Source organism: Schistocerca gregaria, chromosome 4 (genome assembly GCF_023897955.1).
Source record: "Schistocerca gregaria isolate iqSchGreg1 chromosome 4, iqSchGreg1.2, whole genome shotgun sequence".
Lineage (NCBI taxonomy): Eukaryota > Metazoa > Arthropoda > Insecta > Orthoptera > Acrididae > Schistocerca > Schistocerca gregaria.
In genome coordinates this window covers 771,149,785-771,177,197 of record NC_064923.1, presented here as the reverse complement: position 1 = coordinate 771,177,197, position 27,413 = coordinate 771,149,785, and the positions used below count along the sequence as shown (strand labels likewise).

Genomic DNA, 27,413 nt, shown 5'->3' with positions numbered 1-27,413 from the left:
TGTGTGTGTGTGTGTGTGTGTGTGTGGGGCTTTTACTGCAGATGAGGACTTTGTCCAAAAGCCTTAATACTTTAGCAATCATTTTCATTCCTCTGTACTGTCAGTGGCACTCTATCCTTTCTATACCGTTGTTTCTTCTTTCTTCATTTATTTGATTACCAGATTTTAAACATTTTGATATTGTGTCATATGTTTTTGCTGACAGCAGAGGGCGAAACCTAATATCGGTGCATGGCACATTCTGCTCCAGTAGCACCAAGTGTCCAATACCTTCACGCCCCTCATTGAAACGGGCAAGACACCAATACCAATGTCAGATGCCCCACTCTGTGAGGAAGTACAGGGTGTTTCAAAAATGACCGGTATATTTGAAACGGCAATAAACACTAAATGAGCAGCGATAGAAATACACCGTTTGTTGCAATATGCTTGAGACAACAGTACATTTTCAGGCGGACAAACTTTCGAACTTACAGTAGTTACAATTTTCTACAACAAATGGCGCTGCAAGTGATGTGAAAGATATAGAAGACAACGCAGTCTGTGGGTGCGCCATTCTGTACGTCGTCTTTCTGCTGTAAGCGAGTGCTGTTCACAACGTGCAAGTGTGTGTGGACAACATGGTTTATTCCTTAGAACAGAGGATTTTTCTGGTGTTGGAATTCCACCGCCTAGAACACAGTGTTGTTGCAACAAGACGAAGTTTTCAATGGAGGTTTAATGTAACCAAAGGACCGAAAAGCGATACAATAAAGGATCTGTTTGAAAAATTTCAACGGACTGTGAACGCGACGGATGAACGTGCTGGAAAGGTAGGGTGACCGTGTATGGCAACCACAGAGGGCAACACGCAGCTAGTGCAGCAGGTGATCCAACAGCAGCCTCGGGTTTCCGTTCGCCGTGTTGCAGCTACGGTCCAAATGACGCCAACGTCCACGTACAGTGTATCGTCTCATGCGCCAGAGTTTACACCTCTATCCATACAAAATTCAAACGCGGCAACCCCTCAGCGCCGCTACCATTGCTGCACGAGAAACATTCGCTAACGATATAGTGCACTGGATTGATGACGGCGATATGCATGTGGGCAGCATTTGGTTTACTGACGAAGCTTATTTTTACCTGGACGGCTTCATCAATAAACAGAACTGGCGCATATGGGGAACCGAAAAGCCCCATGTTGCAGTCCCATCCTCCCTGCATCCTCAAAAAGTACTGGTCTGGGCCGCCGTTTCGTCCAATGGAATCATTGGCATATTTTTCACATCCGAAACGATTACTGCATCACGCTATCTGGACATTCTTCGTGAATTTGTGGCAGTACTAACTGCCTTAGACGACACTGCGAACACCTCGTGGTTTATGCAAGATGGTGCCCGGCCACATCGCACGGCCAACGTCTTTAATTTCCTGAATGAATATTTCGATGATCGTGTGATTGCTTTGGGCAATCCAAAACATACAGGAGGCGGCGTGGATTGGCCTCCCTATTCGCCAGACATGAACCCCTGTGACTTCTTTCTGTGGGGACACTTGAAAGACCAGGTGTACCGCCAGAATCCAGAAACAATTGAAATGCTGAAGCAGTACATCTCATCTGCATGTGAAGCCATTCCGCCAGACACGTTGTCAAAGGTTTCGGGTAATTTCATTCCGAGACGACGCCATATTATTGCCACGCATGGTGGATGTGTGGAAAATACCGTACTATAGAGTTTCCCAGACCGCAGCGCCATCTGTTGTTGACAATTGTAACTACTGTAATTTCGAAAGTTTGTCTGCCTGAAAGTGTACTGTTGTCCCAAGCATATTGCAACAAACGGTGTATTTCTATCGCTGCTCGTTTAGTTTGTATTGCCGTTTCAAATATACCGGTCATTTTTGAAACACCCTGTATATAGCAGTTTCAGACCTAGCTTTCGACACAAAGTATTTGGTATGAGACACTTTACGTCACCTCCTCTCTTGCCATTGCCAGTCAAATTTCAGTGATAACTTCTTCTGCCACAAGGATTTGAACTGGTTATCTCCCCACTGAGAGTTGCTGCCTCAGCCTGTGCTGCATCACTTGTTCATGGACATTTAAAATCAACAAATATGTAGCACTCAGATGAAGACTTAATTACCTGGGATGACAAGAAGTAATAACTAAGTAAAAGAATTTGGGACACAAAAGAACATATGAGTTAAACAGAACATGTATTGCCTTGGCCACATACGAAGTTTCATCATAATTCCTGGATTAAAAATACACAAATCTGCAATATTTCTTTCAGGCAACAGCGCCAACAGGTGTGGTTATGCTGGTTGGAAACAGTCCACCAGAAGTAAAAGTGCCTTTGATAGAAGCCAGCTTGAAGGAAGTTGACATACGAGGCATATTTCGTTATAGCAATACGTAAGTTATTTCTACTATGTAATCATACTGGGGGAATATTTATTAGTTTAAGAAATTTTGGAAATTTGTGGTAAGTTCCTATGGTACTAAACTGCTGAGTTCATCGGTCCCTAGGCTTACACACTACTTAATCTAACTTAAACTAACTTATGCTAAGGACAACACACACAGCGATGCCCAAGGGCTACCCCGTGCGGCTACTATTTTAATAAATGTTTCACGTTTACAAAATTTTAAAACGTTTACCATATATGTTATGCATTCTTAGTTATAGTTTGCTAAAAAAATCTTCTCACAGTGAATCTTTGCAATATATAAGAATCACTGTATTTTCCAAAATGAATGAAGTTTTTTTTAAAACATTGTGCAACAGTATAAATTTATTTTCCAATAACAAAATGCAACAGCACTGTTTACTTCAGTTACTTGAAGCCTATCACATCACTAGTGAAGAAATACACATTTGTGGGTCTCTTAGCCCTCTCCACTTGGGGTCTCAGTGATCTGCGTTTCCTAACTAACCTTTGTCACCAATACTCTCTTCCATGAAGAAGGAACTAGAAGTTTCCAAACATAGATACTTTTAAACATGTCCATTGGCTATATTTCAATTTCACCCCCAAACAGTATAGAAAGGGCAGTCATTCCGTCACAATGCAATTTAACTTTTTCCAAGTGTGTTTTCATTATGACACGAATGAATATTAAATATCTTTAACATTAAACTTAATTACATTAAGTATAATTATTTTGAATGTCATAACTAAAAGAAAAGTGGTACAGGTTAATAATATGTAAACACAAAAGCTGCATTGTGTGTGTGTGTGTGTGTGTGTGTGTGTGTGTGTGTGTGTGTCAGACTACTACTTTCCTGACCTGCATGTACACAATAACTGAAGCTTAACCCACACTGCATTTCATTTAACTTTCATTCAGGTTGTCTTTCATACTATTATAATTTTACTTCTGTTAAGTGCTGCATCTCTCATTTCCTTCGGATGAGATACAAGTTAATCAACATTAATATAGTCTGTAAAATAAGCCACATTATTGTTCTGAAAATGAGACAAGAAATTCTGGAAGGATAAATACAGTACCCACTTTGCCACCAAGCAGTGCTTCAGTAAATCTGGAACAATGGCATATGCGCTCTGAGCTATCAGATCAATAGGGTTTGACCAGCATAAGACCAAAACTTCATTTCACTATGAAGATTCCCCTGAAAAGGGATGATCTAAAGGGCAATTCAGAAAACACAAATAATGTGAATCAAAACGGCTGGATTCAATGGACAAGGGAAGTAAAATTGGGTGTATGCTGCAAGGGGGGCAAGGAGGATTATAGGAGTGAGGTACGTGTTCCAAACATAATTCCTATCTGCCTAGTTCAGAAAAGCTGGCACTGGAGGGGTTCATATTGCATGGGTTATGAAGAAGTCATTGAATTGGAGCAAATTCTTGGTAGGATACTGTACAGAACCAAAATCATACAGGCTTTTTCAACCAATCAGGCACAGAAACATAAAAAGAAAAGATGTTATTTATAAGGAAGGTACTTCTAAACAGTATGAAGAAGAAACTGAGTAGAAGGAACCAAGTTGACTGTTCATCCTATTCACGGGACAGAAACAGAATGAAATAATGACAACTAAACTAGAAGGCTGCATGCATGTTATCAAATGTGGAAAGTAATACAAATTTCTGCTCATAAGCAAGACCTAGACTATTATGAAAAAATATGACCCGCTATAAGGAATGACTAGAATGACTAATTATGGTATTTATTTGTTGAGGCTGCTAAATATGATCTTGACATCGATTTCCTAGATGTTATCTCGGCTTTCTTACAATGTGACTTATATGAAGTAATCTACACGAAGCTTCCAAGAGAGCCAGTTACCGAGACAGCAAAAGATGCTGGTATTAAAAGACTATTCTTCTCCCCTGGCACTGCATCTGGAATGTTGAAATTTCACGATGATATAGTTTGAAGTTTTTTTCTACAGAGGGTATTTTGTTTTCATGTCCAGCTCTAGCGAGAGAAGTCTGACCTAGGAAACAAACATGGCGCACATGGTACTGTTATCAACTTGTGAAGAGCAGCAAAGCGTAGTTCGATATTTGTGGGCCAAAGGGCATAAACAGACATGTGTCGCTTGTATGGAGAGGACTGTAGGGATCATAGCAGTGTCTCCAGGTGGTGCGCACTCTTCTGAGAGGGCTGTGTGGACCTCAGTGATTCTCCACATTCCAGGCGACCGGTGCCAGGTGCAACCCTGCAGGATGTCGAAGCCACTGAGGCAGCAATTTCTAACAACTGGCATGTGCAACTGCGAATCTTATCACAGCAGTTCAACATTTCCTATGGCGCGTTGTATGATACTGTTCCCAACAGATTGGAATTGTTGTTGTTGTTGTTGTTGTTGTTGTCTTCAGTCCTGAGACTGGTTTGATGCAGCTCTCCATGCTACTCTGTCCTGTGCTACCTTCTTCATCTCCCAGTACCTACTGCAACCTACATCCTTCTGAATCTGCTTAGTGTATTCATCTCTTGGTCTCCCTCTACAATTTTTACCCTCCACGCTGCCCTCCAATGCTAAATTTGTGATCCCTTGATGCCTCAGGGCATGTCCTACCAACCGATCCCTTCTTCTAGTCAAGTTGTGCCACAAACTTCTCTCCTCCCCAATCCTATTCAATCCTCATTAGTTACGTGATCTATCCACCTTATCTTCAGCATTCTTCTGTAGCACCACATTTCGAAAGCATCTATTCTCTTCTTGTCCAAACTAGTTATAGTCCATGTTTCACTTCCATACATGGCTACACTCCATACAAATACTTTCAGAAACGACTTCCTGACACTTAAATCTATATTCGGTGTTAACAAATTTCTCTTCTTCAGAAACGCTTTCCTTGCCATTGCCAGTCTACATTTTATATCCTCTCTACTTCGACCATCATCAGTTATTTTACTTCCTAAATAGCAAAACTCCTTTACTACTTTAAGTGTCTCATTTCCTAATCTAATTCCCTCAGCATCACCCGATTTAATTTGACTACATTCCATTATCCTCGTTTTGCTTTTGTTGCTTATATCCTCCTTTCAAGACACTGTCCATTCCGTTCAACTGCTCTTCCAGGTCCTTTGCTGTCTCTGACAGAATTACAATGTCATCGGCGAACCTCAAAGTTTTTACTTCTTCTCCATGAATTTTAATACCAACTCCGAATTTTTCTTTTGTTTCCTTTACTGGTTGCTCAATATACAGATTGAATAACATCGGGGAGAGGCTAAAACCCTGTCTCACTCCTTTCCCAACCACTGCTTCCCTTTCATGCCTCTCTACTCTTATAACTGCCATCTGGTTTCTCTACAAATTGTAAATAGCCTTTCGCTCCCTGTATTTTACCCCTGCCACCTTCAGAATTTGAAAGAGATTATTCCAGTCAACATTGTCAAAAGCTTTTTCCAAGTCTACAAATGCTAGAAACGTAGGTTTGCCTTTTCTTAATCTTTCTCCTAAGATAAGTCGTAAGGTTAGTATTGGCTCACGGGTTCCAACATTTCTACGGAATCCAAACTGATCTTCCCCCAGGTCGGCTTCTACTAGTTTTTCCATTCGTCTGTAAAGAATTCGTGTTAGTATTTTGCAGCTGTGACTTATTAAACTGATAGTTCGGTAATTTTCACATCTGTCAGCACCTGCTTTCTTTGGGATTAGAATTATTATATTCTTCTTGAAATCTGAGGGTATTTCGCCTGTCTCATACGTCTTGCTCACCAGCTAGTAGAGTTTTGTCATGACTGGCTCTCCTAAGGCCGTCAGTAGTTCTGATAGAATGTTGTCTACTCCCGGGGCCTTGTTTCGACTTGGGTCTTTCAGTGCTCTGTCAAACTCTTCACGCAGTATCGTATCTCCCATTTCGTCTTCATCTACATCCTCTTCCATTTCCATAATATTGTCCTCAAGTACATCGCCCTTGTATAAACCCTCTATATACTCCTTCCACCTTTCTGCCTTCCTTTATTTGCTTAGAACTGGGTTGCCATCTGAGTTCTTGATATTCACACAAGTAGTTCTCTTTTCTCCAAAGGTCTCTCTAATTTTCCTGTAGGCAGTATCTATCTTACCCCTAGTGAGATAAGCTTCTACATCCTTACATTTGTCCTCTAGCCATCCCTGCTTAGCCATTTTGCACTTCCTGTCTATCTCATTTTTGAGACATTTGTATTCCTTTCTGTCTGCTTCATTTACTGCATTTTTATATTTTCTCCTTTCATCAATTAAATTCAAATAAATTGGAATATCGTAAAGTTTGTGCTTCCTGGGTGCCTAAGAACTTTACAGGCACCCACAAGGGCCAGTGAATGATGACAAGCTTGGATCACTTAATGCATCATGCTACAGAATGGCATTATTTTCTAAAAGGAATCGTCTCTGGTGAGGAGTCGTGGGAGTATCACAAGCCCAAACCTGTACGTGCCTCTGTGGTGGAAACATTCTGGTTCCCCCACCAATATGAAAAATATTTGAAGTGACTCGGTCTGCTAGGAAAGTGCTTGTGACAGTTTTCTGGGACTACTCAATGCATTATTGGTGGATTCTGCTGAATGTGGGACCACTGTGAATGCTGCAGCCTACATTAAAACTTTTGTTAAGTTGTGTTGTGCCCTTCATGACAAACACCACAACATTAACACTAACAGTGTCAAACTTCTCTGTGGCAATGCTCAGCTGCATGTTGCTGCTACTTTTTGTGAGAAAAATCACCAAATATGGGTGGGAGGTGCTCCAGAATCACCATACAGTCCGGATCTTGCACTGTTGGACTTTCACCTGTTTGGTCCCATGAGGAAATTCCTAGCCGGCCAATGCTTTGTGACAGCTGTGGAAGTGAAATCAGCAGTCTGCAGTTGACTATACTCCAACAGACCAGACTTCTACAAAAGGGGCATATCGAAACTGGCACCACGGTGGGAGAAATGTGTTGAAAACATTTGTGACTATGTATACAAGTAGGTAAACAATGTTAAGTTCACTCATATTTTTTTTTATTTTGTTACCTATTAAACTTTTTGGCAATAATATTATTTTGCGTTACTTTCCAACCTTCCCTCATAGAACACTGTTGAATCTAAACCCTGAAAGCTCAATAGCTGATCCACACGCAAAAATCAAGATTCAGATATTTTAATAGTTGCCATTTATGTGGATGGTATGCTAATTTTCAGTAACAATACAAGAGAAAGAAATATTCAAAATCAAAGGAAGAAATGTTCAAGCAGGAAGTTCTTCAAGTACCCATTAGCTGTTTATGTATCCACATAACTAGGAACTGCATGGAAGGTTGGTTGTGGATATAACCAACATGGTGAACCAAATTCTTAACAGATTTGACAAGAAAGACTGTAATAAACCTGTGCCACTAGACAATAATCATGTCCTCACTCATGATATGAGTCCAAAAACAGAGGAAGGGCAAAATAATATGAAGAACATACACTATCATGAAGCAACAAAGTTTAATAGATGCGCTCAAGTAGGAACAATGCTGGACCTATCTTACTCAATAGGTACTGCAAGTGGCTTTTCTAGTGATCCCAGGAAATGCCACAGACAGGCAATCAAAAAGAGCTGTAGATATCTAGAAGGTATCAAGACAGTGAATCCATTGTTTTATAAAGAGGAGGACTGCCTCATAATTGGTTACTGTTATGCAGGTTGGTCCATGGATTATGAGGACAGAAGATCAACAACTGGTTATCTATTTAAATCTCAAAGAGCTCTGGTCCTGGCATAACAGCTGACTGTGGTCTTTTGCAAAGCTGAGGCACAATATGTGGCCCTGACCTCAGCAAGCCAAGGTGCTCTACAGCTTCAGAGATTAAATATTGAAATTATCTCCAAACCCCTAGGACTCATTGCACTACTGTAGGACAACACGACAGGAACTGACTTGGCCAAGGTGTGGGTCTCATTAAAGCAATATGATACGGGATACAACAGACTGCAACAAAGATAACGTGATGTGATGGCTATCCATGCAACACTCAGTTTCCCACAGGAGCGATATGACAAACAACAAGATGCAGCAGGTGGCGACTGCCTTGTGTGTGGCATGTTGCTGTATGCCTCTTCACAGGCAACTTCCGAATATGTCACATATTTACTTGAGACTGCTAAGATATACAGCCCTGCTTCCAGCTTTAAAAACGTTCTGAATGTTAACTACATTTGGTACACAGCTTCATATGACCTAAAATGCACCATATGAAAACTGGCCACTGACTATATTTTTTACTACAATTTTTTTCAAATTTTCACTGTGGTTTACTTAATTTTGAAGTACCACAATCACTATAGGCAATGGGCAATACCAAAAAGACAATCAATTCATTATCGAGCTGTGACATCACACTATAATCTGCAACATATCAATGTTTTTTACCATATAGTTTCCTCAGAACTGAATAAGAAAAACTGCATATCAGAACACATGTGAATCCCAAAGAAGTGGTGTTTTAATTTTTTAAGGAAAGGTTTACTTAGATATTAACTATAGAAACAGATCTAGCACTGCCTGATCTAAATAAAACATTTTTTTTAAGCACACTGCACGGCTTGAAATTTCCCTCCCAGTGTATCGTACAAAACAGTTGCGTGAAGTAAATAGCACTCCATGCTGTGCCACACAATATGATAGAGAATCATATTGCTGCTGTATCACTGTTGTGTCAGTGTGAGCCAGTTAAGCTGCTTCAGTTGTATTTATACATGCTCCATCAATATGAGTCACTTCTGCTTTGTATTGAGAGTTGCATACTGTATCGCCCCAGTGAAAAATGTGCCTAACACTGTTGGGTATAAGAGTCAAAGAAAACATATAGGCACTACTACATAACAGAAAAAAAGTCAGCACAGATCACTGCGAAAGCACATAACCTCAAACCAAACTCTGACCACCTGATGAAAAACTCTCTTGCAAAGCCTCATCATCACATGCTGCTGCTACAAGGCTTTGGTCTGATTTTTGTTTTTTAGTCATGATTCTAGGAGGGGAGGGAAAGGGAGAAATCAGAAACTCTGCAGTGCTATGGCATACACATTAATAAAATAAAAAGATGTATAACATAATTAGATACCGCTTATGCATTACTTTACTAACATCTACGTAAGAAGAAACTTGTGGATCGATAAGTCTGTGACTACAGACTTATTGGCAAGTGTACATTTTGATCATGTCGCTAGTAGAAATGTTTACTGTGTTCATCATTATTCATTCATTTGGCCAGCAATGTTACATGTGATTGCTAACTTTATAAGCTTACCTTACCTGTGCAGATGCCTTAATTGATTAACATTTAGGAATTCCATGTGGTAGGAAAAAAGGTAGCCACTATCAACAGTAATGATGAGCTAAATAAAATAATAGGTTTTTTTTTTCAGGTACCCAACAGCTCTATCAATGGTAGCTTCAGGTGTTGTTGACATCAAACAGCTTATAACACATAAGTACCCTCTCGTAAAAATTGCTGAAGCATTTGAAAAAGCTCACACAGGAGAAGACAATCCAATTAAAATTATGATATACTGCTCAGATAGCAATGAGAATTTTACTTCTCATGAATAATGTAAACATGATTAAAAAGTGAAACAATAAACATTGAAATGTTCAGCAATTAAGCAGCAGATTTATAAAAGTTCACCTTTATATGACTGAGAAAAACTAAAATGTTGTTATAAAGAAAAATCAAATACTGGAAGCATTCTTAATGACAACTGCAATTGTATTATACACAACTGTATTTCATTAAAATAAGAAATAAATAATCAGATTGCTAATTAAATACTGCTGATTATTTAATGACAAAGAACTTTTAAAATTATTACCTCAGGTACATTTATTTCATCAAAGCAAATAACATTACTGCCAGTGCAACAACACTATGTCAAAAGTAACTCACCAAATGCTGGCTATGTGACTATTCATTGATATTTCATTTCAAAATATTCAGGTCAAGAATGAGCAATGCTCTAATAACATCAAAACTGTACAGTGTTCAGCATATCTACATGTATTTTCCATTTACAGTATTTAACACTTAACAAATAAATGCATCACTGCAGTTCTCTCATGTGGCACACATTCAACTGTAGTCTTTAGTTTTGCTGTCTGAAAAAAGTCCAAGTGATTTTTCCACAGCTCCCACATGTCCTTTCTTTTAAGGGAGACATAGCTCAAATTTTTCTATGCAAGAAATAAGCCAGTCTACTGGCAAAGTCTTAACATGTTTCATGTTATATTTGAGCTGAGGCTCTGTTTTTCCTGGCTTGTATATAATGTAGTGTGAACACTTTGCCAGAGGACCATCACCAGCAGCATGGAACGGAACTGTGCACTCACTTTCAGGTATTGATTCTGGATTAGGTTCCCTGTACAGTACTGTCCCACCACCCATCTGTATAAGTGTTGTAACATCTTTTTTATTCATGTTCAATCCATGCACAGTACACACTCCACCATGCATAACATATATGTAACAGCCATTGAAGATGCTTGGAACCTAGGAGGAGAAAGATTTTTATGCTTGAGTTAGGAATTATGTGCTAGCACAGGAATAATTTTGATACAACATATTCCTATTTTATGTAATTTCTTAATGAGGTAAAACATTCGAATTAATATTCAAATCATTATTTTGGGGACCAATTACCACTTTTCAGCAAAAGTCCTAAAAATTATACAGTGTTAGTCACGCAGGCATTAACAGCCAAATATTATTAAAAAAAACTGTAACTTCTGAACTTCAACAGTCAACTGTGTCATTTTTAGATCACTTATGAGAGTTGCAGTGGCAACCACAGACAAGTTCCAGTCAATCCTCCGGGTTGTTTTGGTCCGTTTCAGAAAATGGGTCAGCAATGAATAAAAATACTAGTATACAACAGATATATACAGATTGTGGAACATGTAAGAACTAAAAGAACAACAATCACTGGATAAGGAATATGAAATCATATGAAATAAACACAAGCATGCATCATCAATAACTAAAATAATTTCTAAAATAAAATTATTTTCAAATATATTACTGTGTCCTTTTAACATAGTAGCATCGGAATCTTTCTTCCTTAATTGTTACTGAATAGGTAAGCTCCCTACTTAATTTCTGAATAGCCAAAAATGCCTTTCTTCCCCTTTGCCATAAAAGGGCCCTTTGCATTCAAACACTACAGTTATGTAACTTTTTATTACTGTTTGTGGGGTGCCTCCTATCATTCTGTAAATGCACAAATATAGATTGCAACCAATGAACTAGAAATGGCAAATTTCAATCATCAATTTCATAGGCTCCTTCCTCAAGCAAAATGTAATTGAAGGAGAGAAAAGAAGTGTAAGTTATTAAAAATGGAACTGTTGTCTTTAACCATTACCACCAAATGTATTACATTGTTACTCCATGTCTAAATTCACTGTTATTGCAGTACACTGACATCTAAAGAAGGAAATGTTTAATACCTGCTGAATGTTAGTCAGCCTTCCTTTCCTTGGAGCATCAGAATTAGGAAAAGCCAATGTTCCTTTAGCCTCAAATGGTTTATGATCAACTATCTTATTTTCTGATGTACATTTGCGTACCCCTGAAAAAAAAAGTTTAAGTTTTTGAAAATAAATAAAGGTGAATCTATAATTTATTTACATTGAAGAAATGCAAATTATTAGAAAATATTATACTTACAGTCAAAACTAAGAATCCATTTCCCTTGCATGATACCACAAAGAACAGGTAACGTCAGTGAAGATACTTGTCCATCTTCAGTGTTTGTTAAGATGGCAGTAACTTCAGAACTGTAAATGATTGAATTAATGTGGATTAATTATCGTATTACCAGTGTTATTTCTAGCATTCTAAATCAAAGGTGGTTATAGATTAAACCCACTTATAGATAAGAGTAATATCAAAACATTGTGAGAAAGGAAAAGTCAAAGTGTAAGGGCAAAATTTGGGGCTCTAGCACACAGAGATATATATATATATATATATATGTTAATCAGCTACAACCATTAAATGGAGCAAGTATTACAAACTGCTGCTCACAATGTGGCCTCAGAAGCCAAACACTGTGGTCGTGTGTGTGTGTGTGTGTGTGTGTGTGTGTGTGTGTGTGTGTGTGTGTTATTTATTTCCAACAAAGGCAATGTTGGCCGGCTGTCAGCTCACCTTCTGGCATTTTTTGTTGTGTCTATCTGCGACTCAGCATCTCTGCTGTACGGTAAGTAGCAACTATCCTTTTCATAATATTTTTACATTCCATTCGGAATTTTCCACTGTGGAAACATGTTAAACAGGTGTCATATTGCAAGCATGTAGAGGACAGAGGCAGCACATTTAAACCCATTTATTTGAGATTAAGTATTAAAAATTGGGCCCTGGAGACCATGTGATAGTCGACCAACTGCCGTGTCATCCTCAGTCTTATTATCAGATGCAGTATGGAACAGCATACAGTCAGCCCACCACATTCCTGGCTGTTGTCGAGATTTCAACCTTGGAGCTGCTACCTCTCAATTACAGGTAGCTCATCAACTGGCATCACGAGGCTAAGTGCATCTAGGTCCAGTCCTTCCACCGACGAAAAATCCCTGGCAGTACAGGGAATCAAACGCAGGTACCCTGCATAAGGGTCTGCCCCCTGACCACTCCACTGTGAAGGCGGAATGCAGAGCACATAAAGAAAGTAATTATGGAGAAATATGGCTCTTCCCCGATGGTGCTACATCTGTGGAAAGCTATTATCAAATATGCTTTGTTTGAAAAGACTGCCTCAAAAAATATTGGAAGAAGCCATTTTTCATTTGTAGGCATAAATCATACCACACCACTTTTAAAGAGATAACAACGGACGTTCTGTGAAAGGGGGTTGGAAATAAAAAAGAGCAAAATATATGAAAAACTGGAAAGAATACCATGGATTGTACTCAGTTTTTATATTTTCCATGAGTTTTGGCACATCTTCAAACCTTTTAAGATGAGATAATTCTTGAGTAGATAATTTTTCAAGTGTTTCAATCAGGCCTGGTGCTCTGATATTGCGAACATGCTCTGCGAGCGCAGCTAAAGCTATCCATGCTCTGGCTTCACCCATTATACTGCACTATTCTAAGCAGATGTGTGAATGAGAGGGCTATTTGCTTAAGGCTACATACGTGAGAAACTACGGGACATATGTTTGCAGCACACTGTGATTACTTCAGGATATTTTTTAAGCTGGTTATTTATCAGTAGAGTTTAGTTACAACCTCTCATTTTCCTTTCAAATAAATAGTCTTATTACTTAATTAAATAAGTACATTAGATAGTGCTAATATGATGAGCAAAACTACAAAAAGCTTTACACGCAGGCGCACATGTGCATGAACAAACTTTAACTTTCTGAACTATACCCCTTTTCCTTAACCCCCCCCCCCCCCCCAGTCTATTTCCTTCACCAGTTTTCTTTCCTCTTCGACTCTTCTGCCAGAAGAAGGAGCTACTGGCTCTGGAAGTTTGTAAAAGTCAAATCTTTTTGTGTACGTGTTCTCCTGCCGCTGTTGGTGAGCAGAAATCAGTCTACAGCCTTAGAATGTCTTGGAATACTTTTGGGAACCCATATTTCAATTATTGACACGTAATAGGTCAAGTCCAGTCCACAAATAACTGCCTCAACCTCTGTATCATGAACTTTTAAGTTTATTTTTCCATAAGATTAATTTTTATTTGACAGCATCAATTTTGTCTACCATATCTCCTACCATCAAGTGATACTCGCACTGCATTAAGAGACTTAACGAGTTGAAATAATTAAATAATTCATGATGTCGACGATAAAAGATTTTGACACTACTCTACACCTATACTACATAGATACTCCACAAGCCACCATATGATGCAAGGTGGAGGGTACACTGTATCACTACTAGTCAGTTCCTTTCCTGTTCCACTTGCACATAGAACGTGGGAAAAATTACTATCTATATGTCTCCATACGAGCCCTAGTTTCTCGTATCTTATCTTTATTGTCCTTACATTCAATGTATGTTGGTGGCAGTGGAAACTTTCGGCAGTCAGTTTCAAATGCTGGTTCTCTAAATTTTCTCAATAGTGTTCTCAAAAAGAACATCACCTTTCTTCCAGGGATTTCCGTTTGAGTTCCCGAAGCATCTCTGTAACACTAACATGTTGTCTGAATATACCAGTAACATATCTAGCAGTCCACATCTTAATTGCTTTGTGATGTCTTCCTTCAATCAGACCTCATATGGATCCCAAACACTCAAGCAGTGCTCAAGAATTGAACACACCTTGCATCCTATGCGCGGTTTCCTTTACACGTGAAACACTCTTTCCTAAAATCCTATACGTGAAACACTCTTTCATAAAATCCTCCCAAAAAACTGAAGTCAACCATTTGGCTTCCCTACCACAGTTCTCACATGCTCATTCCATTTCATTTCACTTTGCAATGATACGCCCATATATTTAAAGAACTTGACTGTGTCAAAGCAGGACACTACTAATACTGTATCCAAATATTACAGGTTTGTTCTTCCTACTCCACCTGCATTAACTTACATTATTTCACATTTAGATCTAGTTGCTATTCATCACACCAACTAGAAATTTTTTCGAAGTCATCTCATATCTTCCTACAGTCATTCCCATACATCACAGTATCATCAGCAAACAACCACAGATTGATGCTCATTCCAACTGCCAAATCATTTATGTATAGTCGCAGTTCCCTGGGGCACTCCTGATGATACCCTTGTCTCTGATGAACACTCGTCACCAAGAACAACAACCTAAGTTCTACTATGTAAGGAATTTTTGAGCCACTCACATATCTGCAAACTTGTTCCATATGCTCATACCTTCAATACCAGCTCGCAATGGAGCATTGCATCAAATGCTTTCTGGAACTATAGCAGTATAGACTCTGCCTGTTGCCCCTCATCCATAGTTTGCAGTATATCACATGAGAAATGGGCAAGCTGAGTTTCGCACGAGTGCTGCTATTTGAAACCATGGTGATTCATGAACACGCTTCTCAGCCTCAAAAACGTTTATTATATTCAAAATAATGGTATGTTAAAAGATTCTGCACCAAACTGAAGTTAAGGATATCGGTCTGTAATTTTAGAGGCCTATTCTTTTACTCTTCTTATATATACAGGAGTCACCTGCGCTTTTTCCAGTCACTTTGGACTTCATGCTAGGTGAGAGATCCACAATAAATGCAAGCTAGTTAAGTGTCAATGCCTAGAGTACTCTTTGGAAAACAAATTGGGATTCCATTCGGACCTGGTGATTTATTTGCTTTCATATCTTTCAGTTTTTTCTCCACACAAGAGATGCTTATTACTACTTCGTCCGTATAGGAGTTTGTCCAATGGCCAAATGATGGTAGGTGTAACTCTCCAGCATGAACGAATTCTTGAATGTGGTCAACAAGGAACTGAATGGAAGCCTTTGACACGCTTACTGATTTTAAATAGGTCCAGCCTATTTGTAGCTAAAAGGTCTATGATATTTTCACTGCGTGTGGGCTGCCGTGCTAGCTGCTCATAATAGTTTTCAGCAAATGTGTTAAAAATTATTTTGCATGACTGTCTGTCTGTGCCCCCTGCAATGAATGCATTGACATCACAGTCTGTACTTGGCAGGCAAAAGTCGCCTCCAACTAGTACTGCATGATCTGGGTATTTACACAATACTGACCGTAGACTTTCTTTGAATGACTAGTACTGTCACAGCAGAATTGAGTGGCTGGCAAAATCATCCAACATTTAACTCGGTTTCATCCACACCTGCTATACACAACCAGGTATCTTCACTGTCACATCCAACTTTGAACTCAACAGAGACAATATTTTTGTCATCTTCAATTAACGTTCCCTCTCCTATGGCCTCTAATCTATCTTTCCGATATTCGTTCCATGACTCACTAAATATCTCGGAGCTTTTCACTTTAGGTTTCAGGCAGCTCTCAGTCCCAAGAATAATTTTGAGCACTAGAACTTATCTGGAGGGCAGTACATTCGGGAACTTTACTACAAACACTTCTACAGTTTATGGATAAAATTATGACTGTTGAAGTGTCTTTACTCTGAACACCATCTGACTTACCTTGGTGCATTTCGACTGGCAAGTGTTCGTGAGAGCACGTCAAACTACCATACTGCCTAAAAAACCCTCATGTGCCTCCACAAGTACTCTGCTACTAGAGTAGCTACTTCCTTTGTGTAGTGCACCCTGATAAATGGGAGTCCTGCAAATCCCCACACAATAACGCAGGTCTCAAAATCTGTAGCCAAGACTGTCACAGAGTCGACAAAGCCGTTGGTCGAGACCCTCCACTCGGCTCCAAACCAAAGGACCCCTTAACCTTAACACAGTTTCTTCCCTAATGATTACCTTCAGTTCAGTCAGCATTCAATATTGTTCGTCAGATGGCAAGTGCATCATATTGTCTTTGTGGCTGGTGTTGTAATTAGACTGAAATGAGTATTTACATCTTATAATTGTGCAATGGCATATTAAGCACTTTGCATGGTCTTCGAACTACGTAAAAAGTAAAGCAATTCACATTCCATACTGAATGAGGTGGCTTCTCAATTTTTCTTCTTTCGGACACATGGAGAACATAAACCTAATTTAACGCAAGTAATATTGCAATCCAGTGCTTGGTGTGGGGCAAGATGACTGCCTACCTGTAGCTGCCTGCGACTGCAGCGTTGCTTTACCCTTACCCCTCAGCCCCAATTGCCAAAGTGATCAGACTGCTGGGTAGGCGCGCAGTCGGAGGACTCTTGCCTGTGGAGCACTGCTCGGCCGGATCTGGTTTAAACTAACATAACTTTTGAATGAAATTCCCTTCCGCCAAATTTGACGTAAGAGACTTTGTAAAACTCAATGGAACTAATGATTTATATTAATTTTTAAATTGAGCAATAAAAATGTTTTAATGGTTTGTAAACAAATAAAAACAATTTCATTGACGATACCTGTGTGCAAATCTACAATGACAGCCGACCCTACACAATAAACTCAAATAATAGCAGTTTCCTGTTTCAAACCTAACCATTTTTCAAATAAAAGCCATTCTACTTAAGACACTTAAAACATATTTTTTATCTTCAATACATTGTCATTGGAGTATGTGCTGTTTTCAAATTTCCTGCCACTTTCCGTTGCTGAGTGACAGATTCATTTTGGAAGCATTTACCTAAGCTGGACTTAAACCACTTCTCTGTGGTATCCTTCTCCCAGTAGCACTAGTTCTGATGGAGTGCAGCAGAGCTTTTGTAACAACTGGAAAGTAGAATTCCTGGCAAAATTGAAGCTTCTACAATAGGTCTCGAAGATCATGCCTAGGTAACTCAGCAGATCACTGTTCAGCAGAGGCGAGGTTCTGGTTTCGGGTCTCAGTGAGGCTTGTGGTTTTAATCTGGCAAAAGTTGCCAATCAGCATAACCTCTGCAGCTGTGTGAAAGGGTCATTCTAGGTGATACATTCAATCAGAAACGCAAAATCGATTGTGCAGCCTTTGTTAAAGGAGTACCCTGGCTACAGAAAAGCTCACAACAACTCAGGAACAGTTGATAAACACACACAATGTCACAATACTTAAATTTTGTAACTTGGGGAAATATAGAACAGGTGGCAAATCTACAACAATCACTAAAAGCTACAGACGGTGTGTCACACTATCCTTTGAATATCCACCAGCAGCTTCTTCCAGAATTAATCAAAGTTATAAAACTATTTAAAGAACTCCCTGAAGAATTATCCTACAGTGAAGTGACTGCATCAAAAGTTTTGTTTGGTGTCACAATATCCATTGTATGCAAACTTTGAAACACAGATCAAAAAAGATGGGAATTCGTTTGAAGATTCACCCTACCATTTCTTTATAAGGTCCTTACCAAATGAGTTGCATGCTAATTGTAATGGCAGGTTATCCCGAAAATAAAACAGCAGAACAAAGCACATCAAAATTTTTCAAAGATTCGTTTTGAAAAAGTTTCGATATTTTGACAAGTTCAACTCTTGCAACTTCTGCTGTTACTAACAATACCAATACAGCCCGGTGACTGTTACTGGTGTGTACAAGATAAACATTTCTCAGGAAAGAGCATGAATATCTCAAAAGTGAATAAATAACTGATTACTGGGTATCTGCAGTTATTTTAATAACCAATTAGCTACATTAAGCAGTAACTTTAATACATATACTGTAGGGATATAAGTGCGTATAATTCTACTGATAATTGGGGACCGCGTGCTGAACAACATCACATCAGTATTTACTTCATTTGCAGCCTAATAATCATAGCTATTTAGGTTGGTCACTACTCCAAATACGTGTGGCACAAGTAAGCTATCAATGTTCATTTTCCCCTGGGCAGCAGGTCGGGTACTGGAAGTGTGGATGCATAAATGCAAAAAGGATGATCTATATTGACAAGCGTACCCCACCTCACAGTGCAGTTACAATTATGTGGACACATCGGGCAGTAAATTTGGTGATGTGTCGATCACAAACTCTCCACCTATATTTATGCCAATATCATACACACTACAAAAATCAAAAAATTTAATAATCAAAAAAGTTATCTTTTTTTTATCCTGGGTATATAACAGAGCACTGCAACTGTGTAGTAAACCTGCATGACCAGCACTCATTTACCATCACTAACTTCGCACACTTTGCGGAAGCATTGGGTCAGCAGTGCATGCACACTCTCACTAACTGAGGATGTACAGGCGAGTCACCCTGCCGTACAGCTAAGGAAACATGAATGTAGCACTAATGAACACAGAAAACACTGGAGTGCATTTAGAATTAGAATTTCTTTGTAGCACTGTTTTCCACTTTCTATGGAGAATGCACATGCTTATCAGAGAATCACCTAAAATGAAAATTGAAGTAATAATCAAATACTGAATGTTGTTGAAGGTCACTAATTTAGCTGTGGAACTGTAAATTCATGTGAATGAACAGCTGATGTAATAAAGCTCACATTCAGTCTGTTGCTGAAACCACACTGACACAAGCATATTTGGCCAGAACAAATGAAAGAGACTTATGTTGAAGAGAGTGAGAACTTTATTTATAATTAACTAAAATACTTTAATGCATTTATACTTAAGCTCTCATGAGAAAAGCAAGCAAATGAACTAACATGACTCATTACCGTTGATAATTTTAGCTGCACTATCTGGAAAGGTGAAGGAAGCACAAGGTGTAGTAAGAAGTAAGCAGAGATGGCCATTATTCAAAAAAATTTCTATCTAGATAATTATTCAAATAAACATAATATTCAAACAAATTTATTCCAAATTATTTGTAACTTAAATAGATTATATTATGTTAGATTAGATAAATTATTCATTCCATAGACCCATAAAAGTACAGTAATGTAGAATATCACCATATTTGTTAGCGCAATTCTTGTACAGAATTCTATATTTAGTGTTTGTTCCGTAGGCTTAGAACACATTCTTCTGGTAAATAACTTACTAATGGTTTGTGCGCAAATGTGCCTTGGTGTCTGAGTGGTTAAGTTCCAGATTGCAAAGCTTAAGTTTGGGGGTTCAATACCACGGTAGTTTGACGACTATTTCTGTTAACTTATTGCTTCTTTCTTCTTTAGCAGCGAGAAAAATGTCAAGTCAAGTTGCATCGTGTTTCAGAGCAGCTGAACTGTACGTCCCCTCTAACTGGCTACATAATTCAGTTCAGAGATAAATACTTTATGACGGATGGCCTCAACAGTTGTACTACTGACGTGGCACAATTCAATTGCCTCTGCACTTGCCAGTACTTCAAACCTCCCAAGCGTTAAATGTAAGTACGTAAAGACAAGAATGCGGCCAACAGGAAAACTTTATCTCTGGCACCTTCCTCTACTGTACCAAAACTGCTAACACCATCAGGCATGGGAGTCTTGTTGATATAGCTACACAATTCATTTTTGTTTCTACTGCCAAAGAATGAGTGAGAAAAAGAAGAACTCAGTGGTTGCTAATGACTAATGGCAGGCTTTATATTTAAAGTCTCCTAAAGTGCCTTACAGAATTAACTCAGAGTATGCTTTCCATTAGAAAATGGAATAGTTTTCAATTCAACATGCACTTACACATTTACATAGCATTGAAAAATTTTGGAAGGGATACTGCAATTGTGTACAAAAAGAGAGTTTATAATTGCACCACCCTGGCAACTTTTTTATCGTGCAGGTGCTACGAGATGATTATGAGTTTTTTCCACCTTTGTACTCCAACTGCAGTTATTGCAGAGATGTCTTAACTGTGATTTAAAAACAAATAGTTCACAAGTATTGCTGTCCATAACAAAGGGAGGCTTACTAAAAACTACATAGAACTGATCATTTCTCAGTTTTTGCCGAAGAAGATTGTGATTTGGAAGTCTTATATTATTACCCTGAAATAGTCTGCAGCTAATGGTGTAGCGATTAATTCCCTGCCCTGAGATTGTGAGGTCCTAGGTTTGATTCCTGACTAAGGCGGGAGATCTTATCGACTCAGGGCCCCGAGTGCCATGTTATCTTCATCATCACAGAAGCACAAGTTGCAAAAGTGGCACCAAATAAAAAGATTTTCAGTAGGCAGCAGTGCCACTCCAGGTGAGTTCTCCCAGCCAAAAATGCCTTGTGATCATTTCATCCTGATTTCAGGATGTATAAAACACCGATATCCTCTTTGAAGATGCAGAATGCATTTTCTTTAGTGTGCCACAATCGGTAATCTTCAAACACCAAATAAACTTTCTAATGAGATATTTGAAAAAAAAAAAAAAAAAAAAAAAAAGAGATATTCTGCAAGCTAACTTAAAAGTAAACAAATCAGAGATTTGTTTAATAAATGACAAATAACTCCATCAATAAATGTCACTGGATTTAATATTTATCTATTATGGATAATGATTTTTATCCACAGATGATGAATCAATGCTTTTACTCGTTTTCACGAATAGAATTTGTTTCTTCATGAATAACAAATAATAATTTTTATCCATATTCATTATTCACCATTCAAACAAATTTTGACCAACTTTGGTGGTAAAGGAAGCACATTGTGCATGGGCACAGTGCAAATTTGCAGCAAGCGCATTACATCTGTGAGGCTGTGGACACGTGCTCAATCGCTTGTGTTACTAGGTGAGGCAGTATCATTCACCTTCGGCAACTTCCATCAACTTTTGTTAAATGTATTTTCGCTCTCTCTTGTGTACTGCAATTGTGTGCAGACTACTTGGATGGACCGATGCACTTGCAGGCCTCTACTTTAAAGTTACTACAGATATCGTAAATGACTCAACAATGCCTGCAAATGTAAATGTTTATTTTATTTTCTTACTATTCTACAATTTGGGCTATAGGCTACTTGCAATTACCTCAATATACACTGCCTGACAAAAAATGTGAAGCAGCCAGAAGATACGGTCAGGTGTGTACGTAACTTTGTACTTGTACCCAGAACACATCATCAGTGGGTACACAGTTTATTGGAGTTGTAATTCTCTGTGACAGGTAAGAATTGCCACCAGAGTGCATTAGTGCTATATGTGTTTAGTCTTGTTACCAGCACCTGTAGGTTATATAAGGGGCAAGAGCAGTGTCAGATCTTGAGTGATCACAGTGAAGGCAAAGGAGATGGCACACGCTTGTGTGCGACAGTGAAATCGGTACCTGGCGGAGTTGGAAAGGGCTTCACTGTGGACCTCTACTTAGTGGAGTGACATTTATTGCAAGATTTATTTGTCATTTATTTAACAAATGTCTGATTTGTTTGCTTTTAACTAGTTGTGGTGCATTCGGATGTGACTGTGACTCGACATCGGACTCCGTGGAAATGTTCGGACAAGCGTACTTGTCACAGTTACAGCTGACATATCTGACCACCACGAGAGAGAATCACCATATCGTGCACTGACCACATGTAACTCCTTCACTTTTGTGCCTGCCATGTGAGAACAAGTAACGGATTCCTTCCAATGTTCTGAGATCAGCAGCAGCTGAAACAGTGAATTACCATCCCACGTGTAGACTTCCATTAACTCCACAACAGAAACGGACTGCATCTGGAGTGATGCTGTGACCACTGACCACAGACTGCTGACAATTGGCGTTGCATTGTCTCCAGCTGATCAATCACAGTTCTGCACCACCCCCGAAGATCACTGTTGGTGAGTATGGCAGCGACCTACTGAGAGCTCCCACTCTTCCAATGTTTTGGAGAGGCACAGTGGTGTTATTCCTGGCGCCACAGTGTGGAAAGTGGTCAGGTAAAACTTCACGCCCCAACTGACAGCGACTGATGGAAGTCTGATGAGACAATAGTATGTCACAGCCATCCAGCATCGTCAACTGTTATGTCTCGTGTGACAATAGACAATACTGTCGTATCATTTTTCAAGAGTATGATACTCATCCGCACACGGGATGTGTCTCTACAAACTATCTGCACAATACTGAGGTACTCCACCCCCCCCCCCCCCCCCAATCTGTCTGTGGTGGAAGAGGTGTGGGACCAGCTCAGATGTCAGCTCTGTACCAGTGCCGTTATCCACGGTATCAAAGAGCAGTTACAACAGTTGTGGGTCACCTTGCCTCAGGAGCTATAATGTGGCTCTATGACACTCCTCCGAACCGAATCACTACATGCATCCAGGCCCAAGGGGGTGCTACATTATAGTGTTAAATGGACGCCTACTAATGATTTCTTTGCAGATTTTATCACTGAAAAAACACAACATAACCCTCAACTGGTGAAGTTTCATTTTTTTTCCTCCTCCCTTTCTGAATGCTTTTTTTTTTATATAGAAAAAGTCTGGAAGAGTACCAATTGGCAAAAGGTGGAGTTACTTTAAAAAATAAATAAATAAAAAAAATGAAAAAAATAATTAAAACACCATAGTTTGCACCATCCTCACTACATGAAACCTCATTTTTTAAAATTTACTTTTTGAAAAATCATAAATCTGCTTCTCCATGTTATTCTGTGTCCACGAAATCTCTACAGACAGTCACTTATGCAATAGAGGCTGAAGAAAACCTCTTAGTGTAATTCAGTAGAGTGCATTCTGTATTCAGTTGTTAATGGGACAGTGGTGCCTGTGTACGTTGTCCGGTCTGTCGACAAAAATTCGAGCTCTTTCTGCGTGCACACTGCCACCTGATGGCAACAAGGGCTGTCAGCAGAAGAGGTAGCCTGCCAAACGGTCATACACCACGATTATATCTTGTGAACATTCAAAGGCTGTCCTAAGACACAGACAGTATAAGACATGCCTCGTAGTGGTCGCCCGCGGCCGACAGCACCGCCCTTCTCAGAGGCACTCGGGAGAGAGCTGTCGACCCAGACAGCACACAACTATTCCCATACAATTGCTGTGGCATTAGGCGCCCATTACAAATGACAACAAATATCCCTCAGCACCGTGATGGCTGAAAGTGAACTAGGGGAAACCTGGAATGGAATTGAAATTAATATCAGTGTCATCAGGTTCTCTTCACTGGTGAATGTGATATTTGTCTGATGCTAGAAGATTGTCATAGAAGTGTACAGAAATAACCTGGTAACAAGGCAAGACTTTACACGCAATCTCATGGGTTCAGCTGGAAGCTGGTCAGGCCAGTCACATTTTGATTTGGCACTGGGAATGGATGTCAAACCTCTACTGTCGAGAGTAATTATCAAGAGATGATTCTCCGACCTACTGTCGGTCCGTATAGTGAACATTTTGGTGACAGGTTCATCTTTCGAGATAATATGCAAGCACTCCGTGCCCATCCAGGGTTGCCACAAGTTTCCCGAGTGAAATCCCCTGATATTTTAGCGATTTCCACACAAGTTTTAGCATTTTTCCCTGACAAGTTTTGAGATCTCAAGGATAAATACAGACGTAAGTTGACAAAACAAAGTAAGGACTTCCTTATCTCTCCCTCATTTTGTTTTGTTTTGTTTTAGAGTGCAAAACAACTAGGATCACACACACCCATGTCAAAAAGAAGACAAAGAGAGGAGTTAAAAATGACTACATGTCAATCCCCAACAACGAAAGAGAAGACAGCTAAACACAGGGACGTAGAGCAAGGTCAATAAAATGCCCAGTAGAGAAATCGAGGTCCAGAACTAAAAATTAAATGGCCTTTGCCATATTGCTATGAAGGATAAAAAGTAAAATAGGGGGTCGTTCGCTATTAATGGCCAATAACTCGGACGGAAAACTCGAACACAAACAGAAACATTCAAAGAATGGGCATTCTGTCAGGAAATGGTGGGCAGTTAACAGCTATGCACAATGTGGCGGGGGAGCACCACTTAAATGCCAATGGCTTAAAAGGCAATACCCAACACACACTCTAGTTTAAATGACCTCTTAGCAGTGAGAGGGCTGAGGGGAGGTTGTCCAAGCTGCTGGGAAAGGCTTCACAACCCAGAGCTTATGGACATGAAATGCCAAAGCTGTACAACTTCCTGACAGATGGCAACACGGCATCATTAAAGGAAATGTAAGAACTAGTGGGCTGAGGTATGAGGACTGCAGCCTTGGCAGCAGCATCGGCAGCCTCGTTTCCTGTCAGACTAACCTGACCAGGGACCTACAGAAACATCACAATTGCTTTATCAAGAATTTCCTGGACCCGTTGCACCAAGGGATGGACAGTACACAGTGCACCAGAGGCTTTGAAGGGTGCCAAGAGAGAGTGAGCAGATGATACATTTGAAATGCCTGTGTCGCCGGATGTACTCCGTGGCCTGATACAGGGCGAAGAGCTCTGCTGTAAATACTGAGCAGTGTGTCGGAAGCTGATATCAAAATATTGGCGACAATGACGAAGGCACTTCCGACACCACAATCAGTCTGAGAGACATGTGTGTACACAGAGGTACTATTGCAAAATTCCTTCAAAGGTCGTGAAACTGAAAGTGATAGAATGAGGCTGATGTAGAGTCCTTAGGAAGCGAATGAAGGGCAATATGACATGGGTCGCTGCATGAAGCCACCAAGGTGGTGAAGGGTTGCAGGGAACGTGAAGTTAATCCACCTGACGAAGACCCAAAATCGAACTCCAGGACATAACAGAGAACAGGGACGCGTACCGAACTGGCGATCATAGGAGTCATCAAAAAAGGGGGCACAGGATTAGTGGCCATACACGGCAGACAAATGGCATGGTTAGTTGGTTGGTTTAAAAGGGAGGTAAGGGACCAAACTGCAAAGTCATCGGTTCCTTGTTCCCACTAGAACAATCACCCAAGGGGAAAAAAAAGGACATACGGCACAATAACAGGAGAAAGGAAGAACCAGAAGAACAACAGAAGGACAAGAAACACTACAATGGACAAAACATGACAAGAAAACCACAGAGATATGCAAGAAAGAGGGAGCAGAGATTAAAAAGAAGAAAACAGATTACCTTGGCTGGCTGACCATGAGAATAAAACAAGGTGAAGCCGGCCACTCAGCAACACATTGAAACCTCCACCCTAAAAGTACTAGGGTGGAGGATACAGACAGACAAAGGACATATGCTAAAACACATATCAAATGATAAAACACACCTTCATGATAAAACGTAAAACTAAAGCTGCTGTTGAGGCACTGTCGCCCAACACCGAAGGTAGGGGGCTGGGAAAGTTAAAAGTCCGTCAAAGAGTGGCTAAAAGAGGACAGTACAGCAAGAGGCGGATGACTGTCATTTGGGAGCCACAGCGACACTGAGGTGGGTCCTCGTGACAGAGGGGGTAACCACGTGTGAGCCCCGTATGGCCAATGCAGAGCCGACAAAGGACAACCGATTCCCTGCGAGAAGCCTGCAGGGAAGGCTTCCACACATTTGCAGCCTCCTTAATGACACACAGATTGTTGTGCATACTGTTATGGCACACCATCTCCCAAAGCCGTAAAACATTACGGTGTAAGACAGAACGCAGGTCAGTTTCAGATATGCCTACCTCCAGGAGCGGTTTCCGCATAGCCTGTTTGGCCAGTCTGTCAGCAAGTTCGTTGCCTGGGATTCTGATGTGTCCTGGGGTCCACACAAACACCACTGAATGACTGGACCATTCCAGGACAGAGATGGACTCCTGGGTGTTCGCTACCAAAGGATGGCGAGGGTAGCAGTGGTCGATAGCTTGTAAGCTGCTCAGGGAGTCAGAACAGAGAAGAAATTACTCACCAGAACAGGAATGGATGTACTAAAGTGCACAAGATATGACAAGTTCTGCTGTGAATACACTGCAGCCAGTGGGCAAGGAATGCTGTTCAATAAGTGAAGCAAACATTACCATCAGCCATTGAGCCACCAGTGTAAACAACTTCAGAGGGGTTAACAGAGTCCTTAGGGCCATGAATAGGTCCACACGAAGCTTCAGCCAAGGTGTACACCATGGAGGTGTAGGCGAATGGACCTCAAGTAGAGGTGGTATAGAGAAGGACTCCAGTTCGGATAGAAGGGATCACACGCAAATTGCACCCGTGAGCCCTGACCTGGACCGGCGATGCGGGAGATGAAGTGCTGTGGGTGGGAAAAGATGACAGTAATTCGAATGCTCAGGAGAACAACGAATGTGTGCAACACAATGACGAGCAGTTGCGCACATCAGATCCACAGTGGAGGGACTCCGGCCTCCACCAGGACACTGGTCACCGGACTCGTTCTAAAAGCTCCTGTCGCTAGGGCAACACCGCAGTAGTGCTCTGGGTCAAGAAAATGCAACATTGAGAACACTGCCAGACTGTAAACCAGACCCCATAATCAAGTAGGGAACCAAGGGCTCTGTAGAGCTGCAGCAGTGCACAACACACAACTTCACGGCTGAAAACTGGAAGCGGTGGGCTAGAGCCCTTCACTGCGCCTTGTGAATAGCTCCCTGTAGGCACCGCTCAGCAACTCCAGTACTGGAGGGGCAATACGAAATGTAGAAGTCATCCACA

At 40.2% G+C, this 27,413-nt stretch overlaps 2 protein-coding genes across 4 annotated transcripts in view; one reads left to right on the top strand and one right to left on the bottom strand.

Moving 5' to 3' along the window:
- The window catches only part of LOC126365946 (sorbitol dehydrogenase-like), a 110,279-nt gene extending 100,030 nt beyond the window's left edge, over positions 1-10,249 (top strand). For both annotated transcript variants that reach the window (XM_050008730.1, XM_050008731.1), the window contains 2 exons: positions 2,277-2,398; positions 9,849-10,249. In XM_050008730.1, coding sequence (XP_049864687.1) covers positions 2,277-2,398; positions 9,849-10,032 — 306 coding nt within the window. In that variant the 3' untranslated portion in view covers positions 10,033-10,249. The remainder of the gene's footprint in view (positions 1-2,276; positions 2,399-9,848) is intronic.
- A 36-nt stretch (positions 10,250-10,285) lies between these two features.
- The window catches only part of LOC126365943 (BRCA1-associated RING domain protein 1-like), a 169,977-nt gene continuing 152,849 nt past the window's right edge, over positions 10,286-27,413 (bottom strand). For both annotated transcript variants that reach the window (XM_050008719.1, XM_050008720.1), the window contains 3 exons: positions 12,143-12,252; positions 11,923-12,044; positions 10,286-10,966 (listed from right to left, as the gene is read on the bottom strand). In XM_050008719.1, the coding sequence (XP_049864676.1) occupies positions 10,625-10,966; positions 11,923-12,044; positions 12,143-12,252 (574 nt within the window). In that variant the 3' untranslated portion in view covers positions 10,286-10,624. The remainder of the gene's footprint in view (positions 10,967-11,922; positions 12,045-12,142; positions 12,253-27,413) is intronic.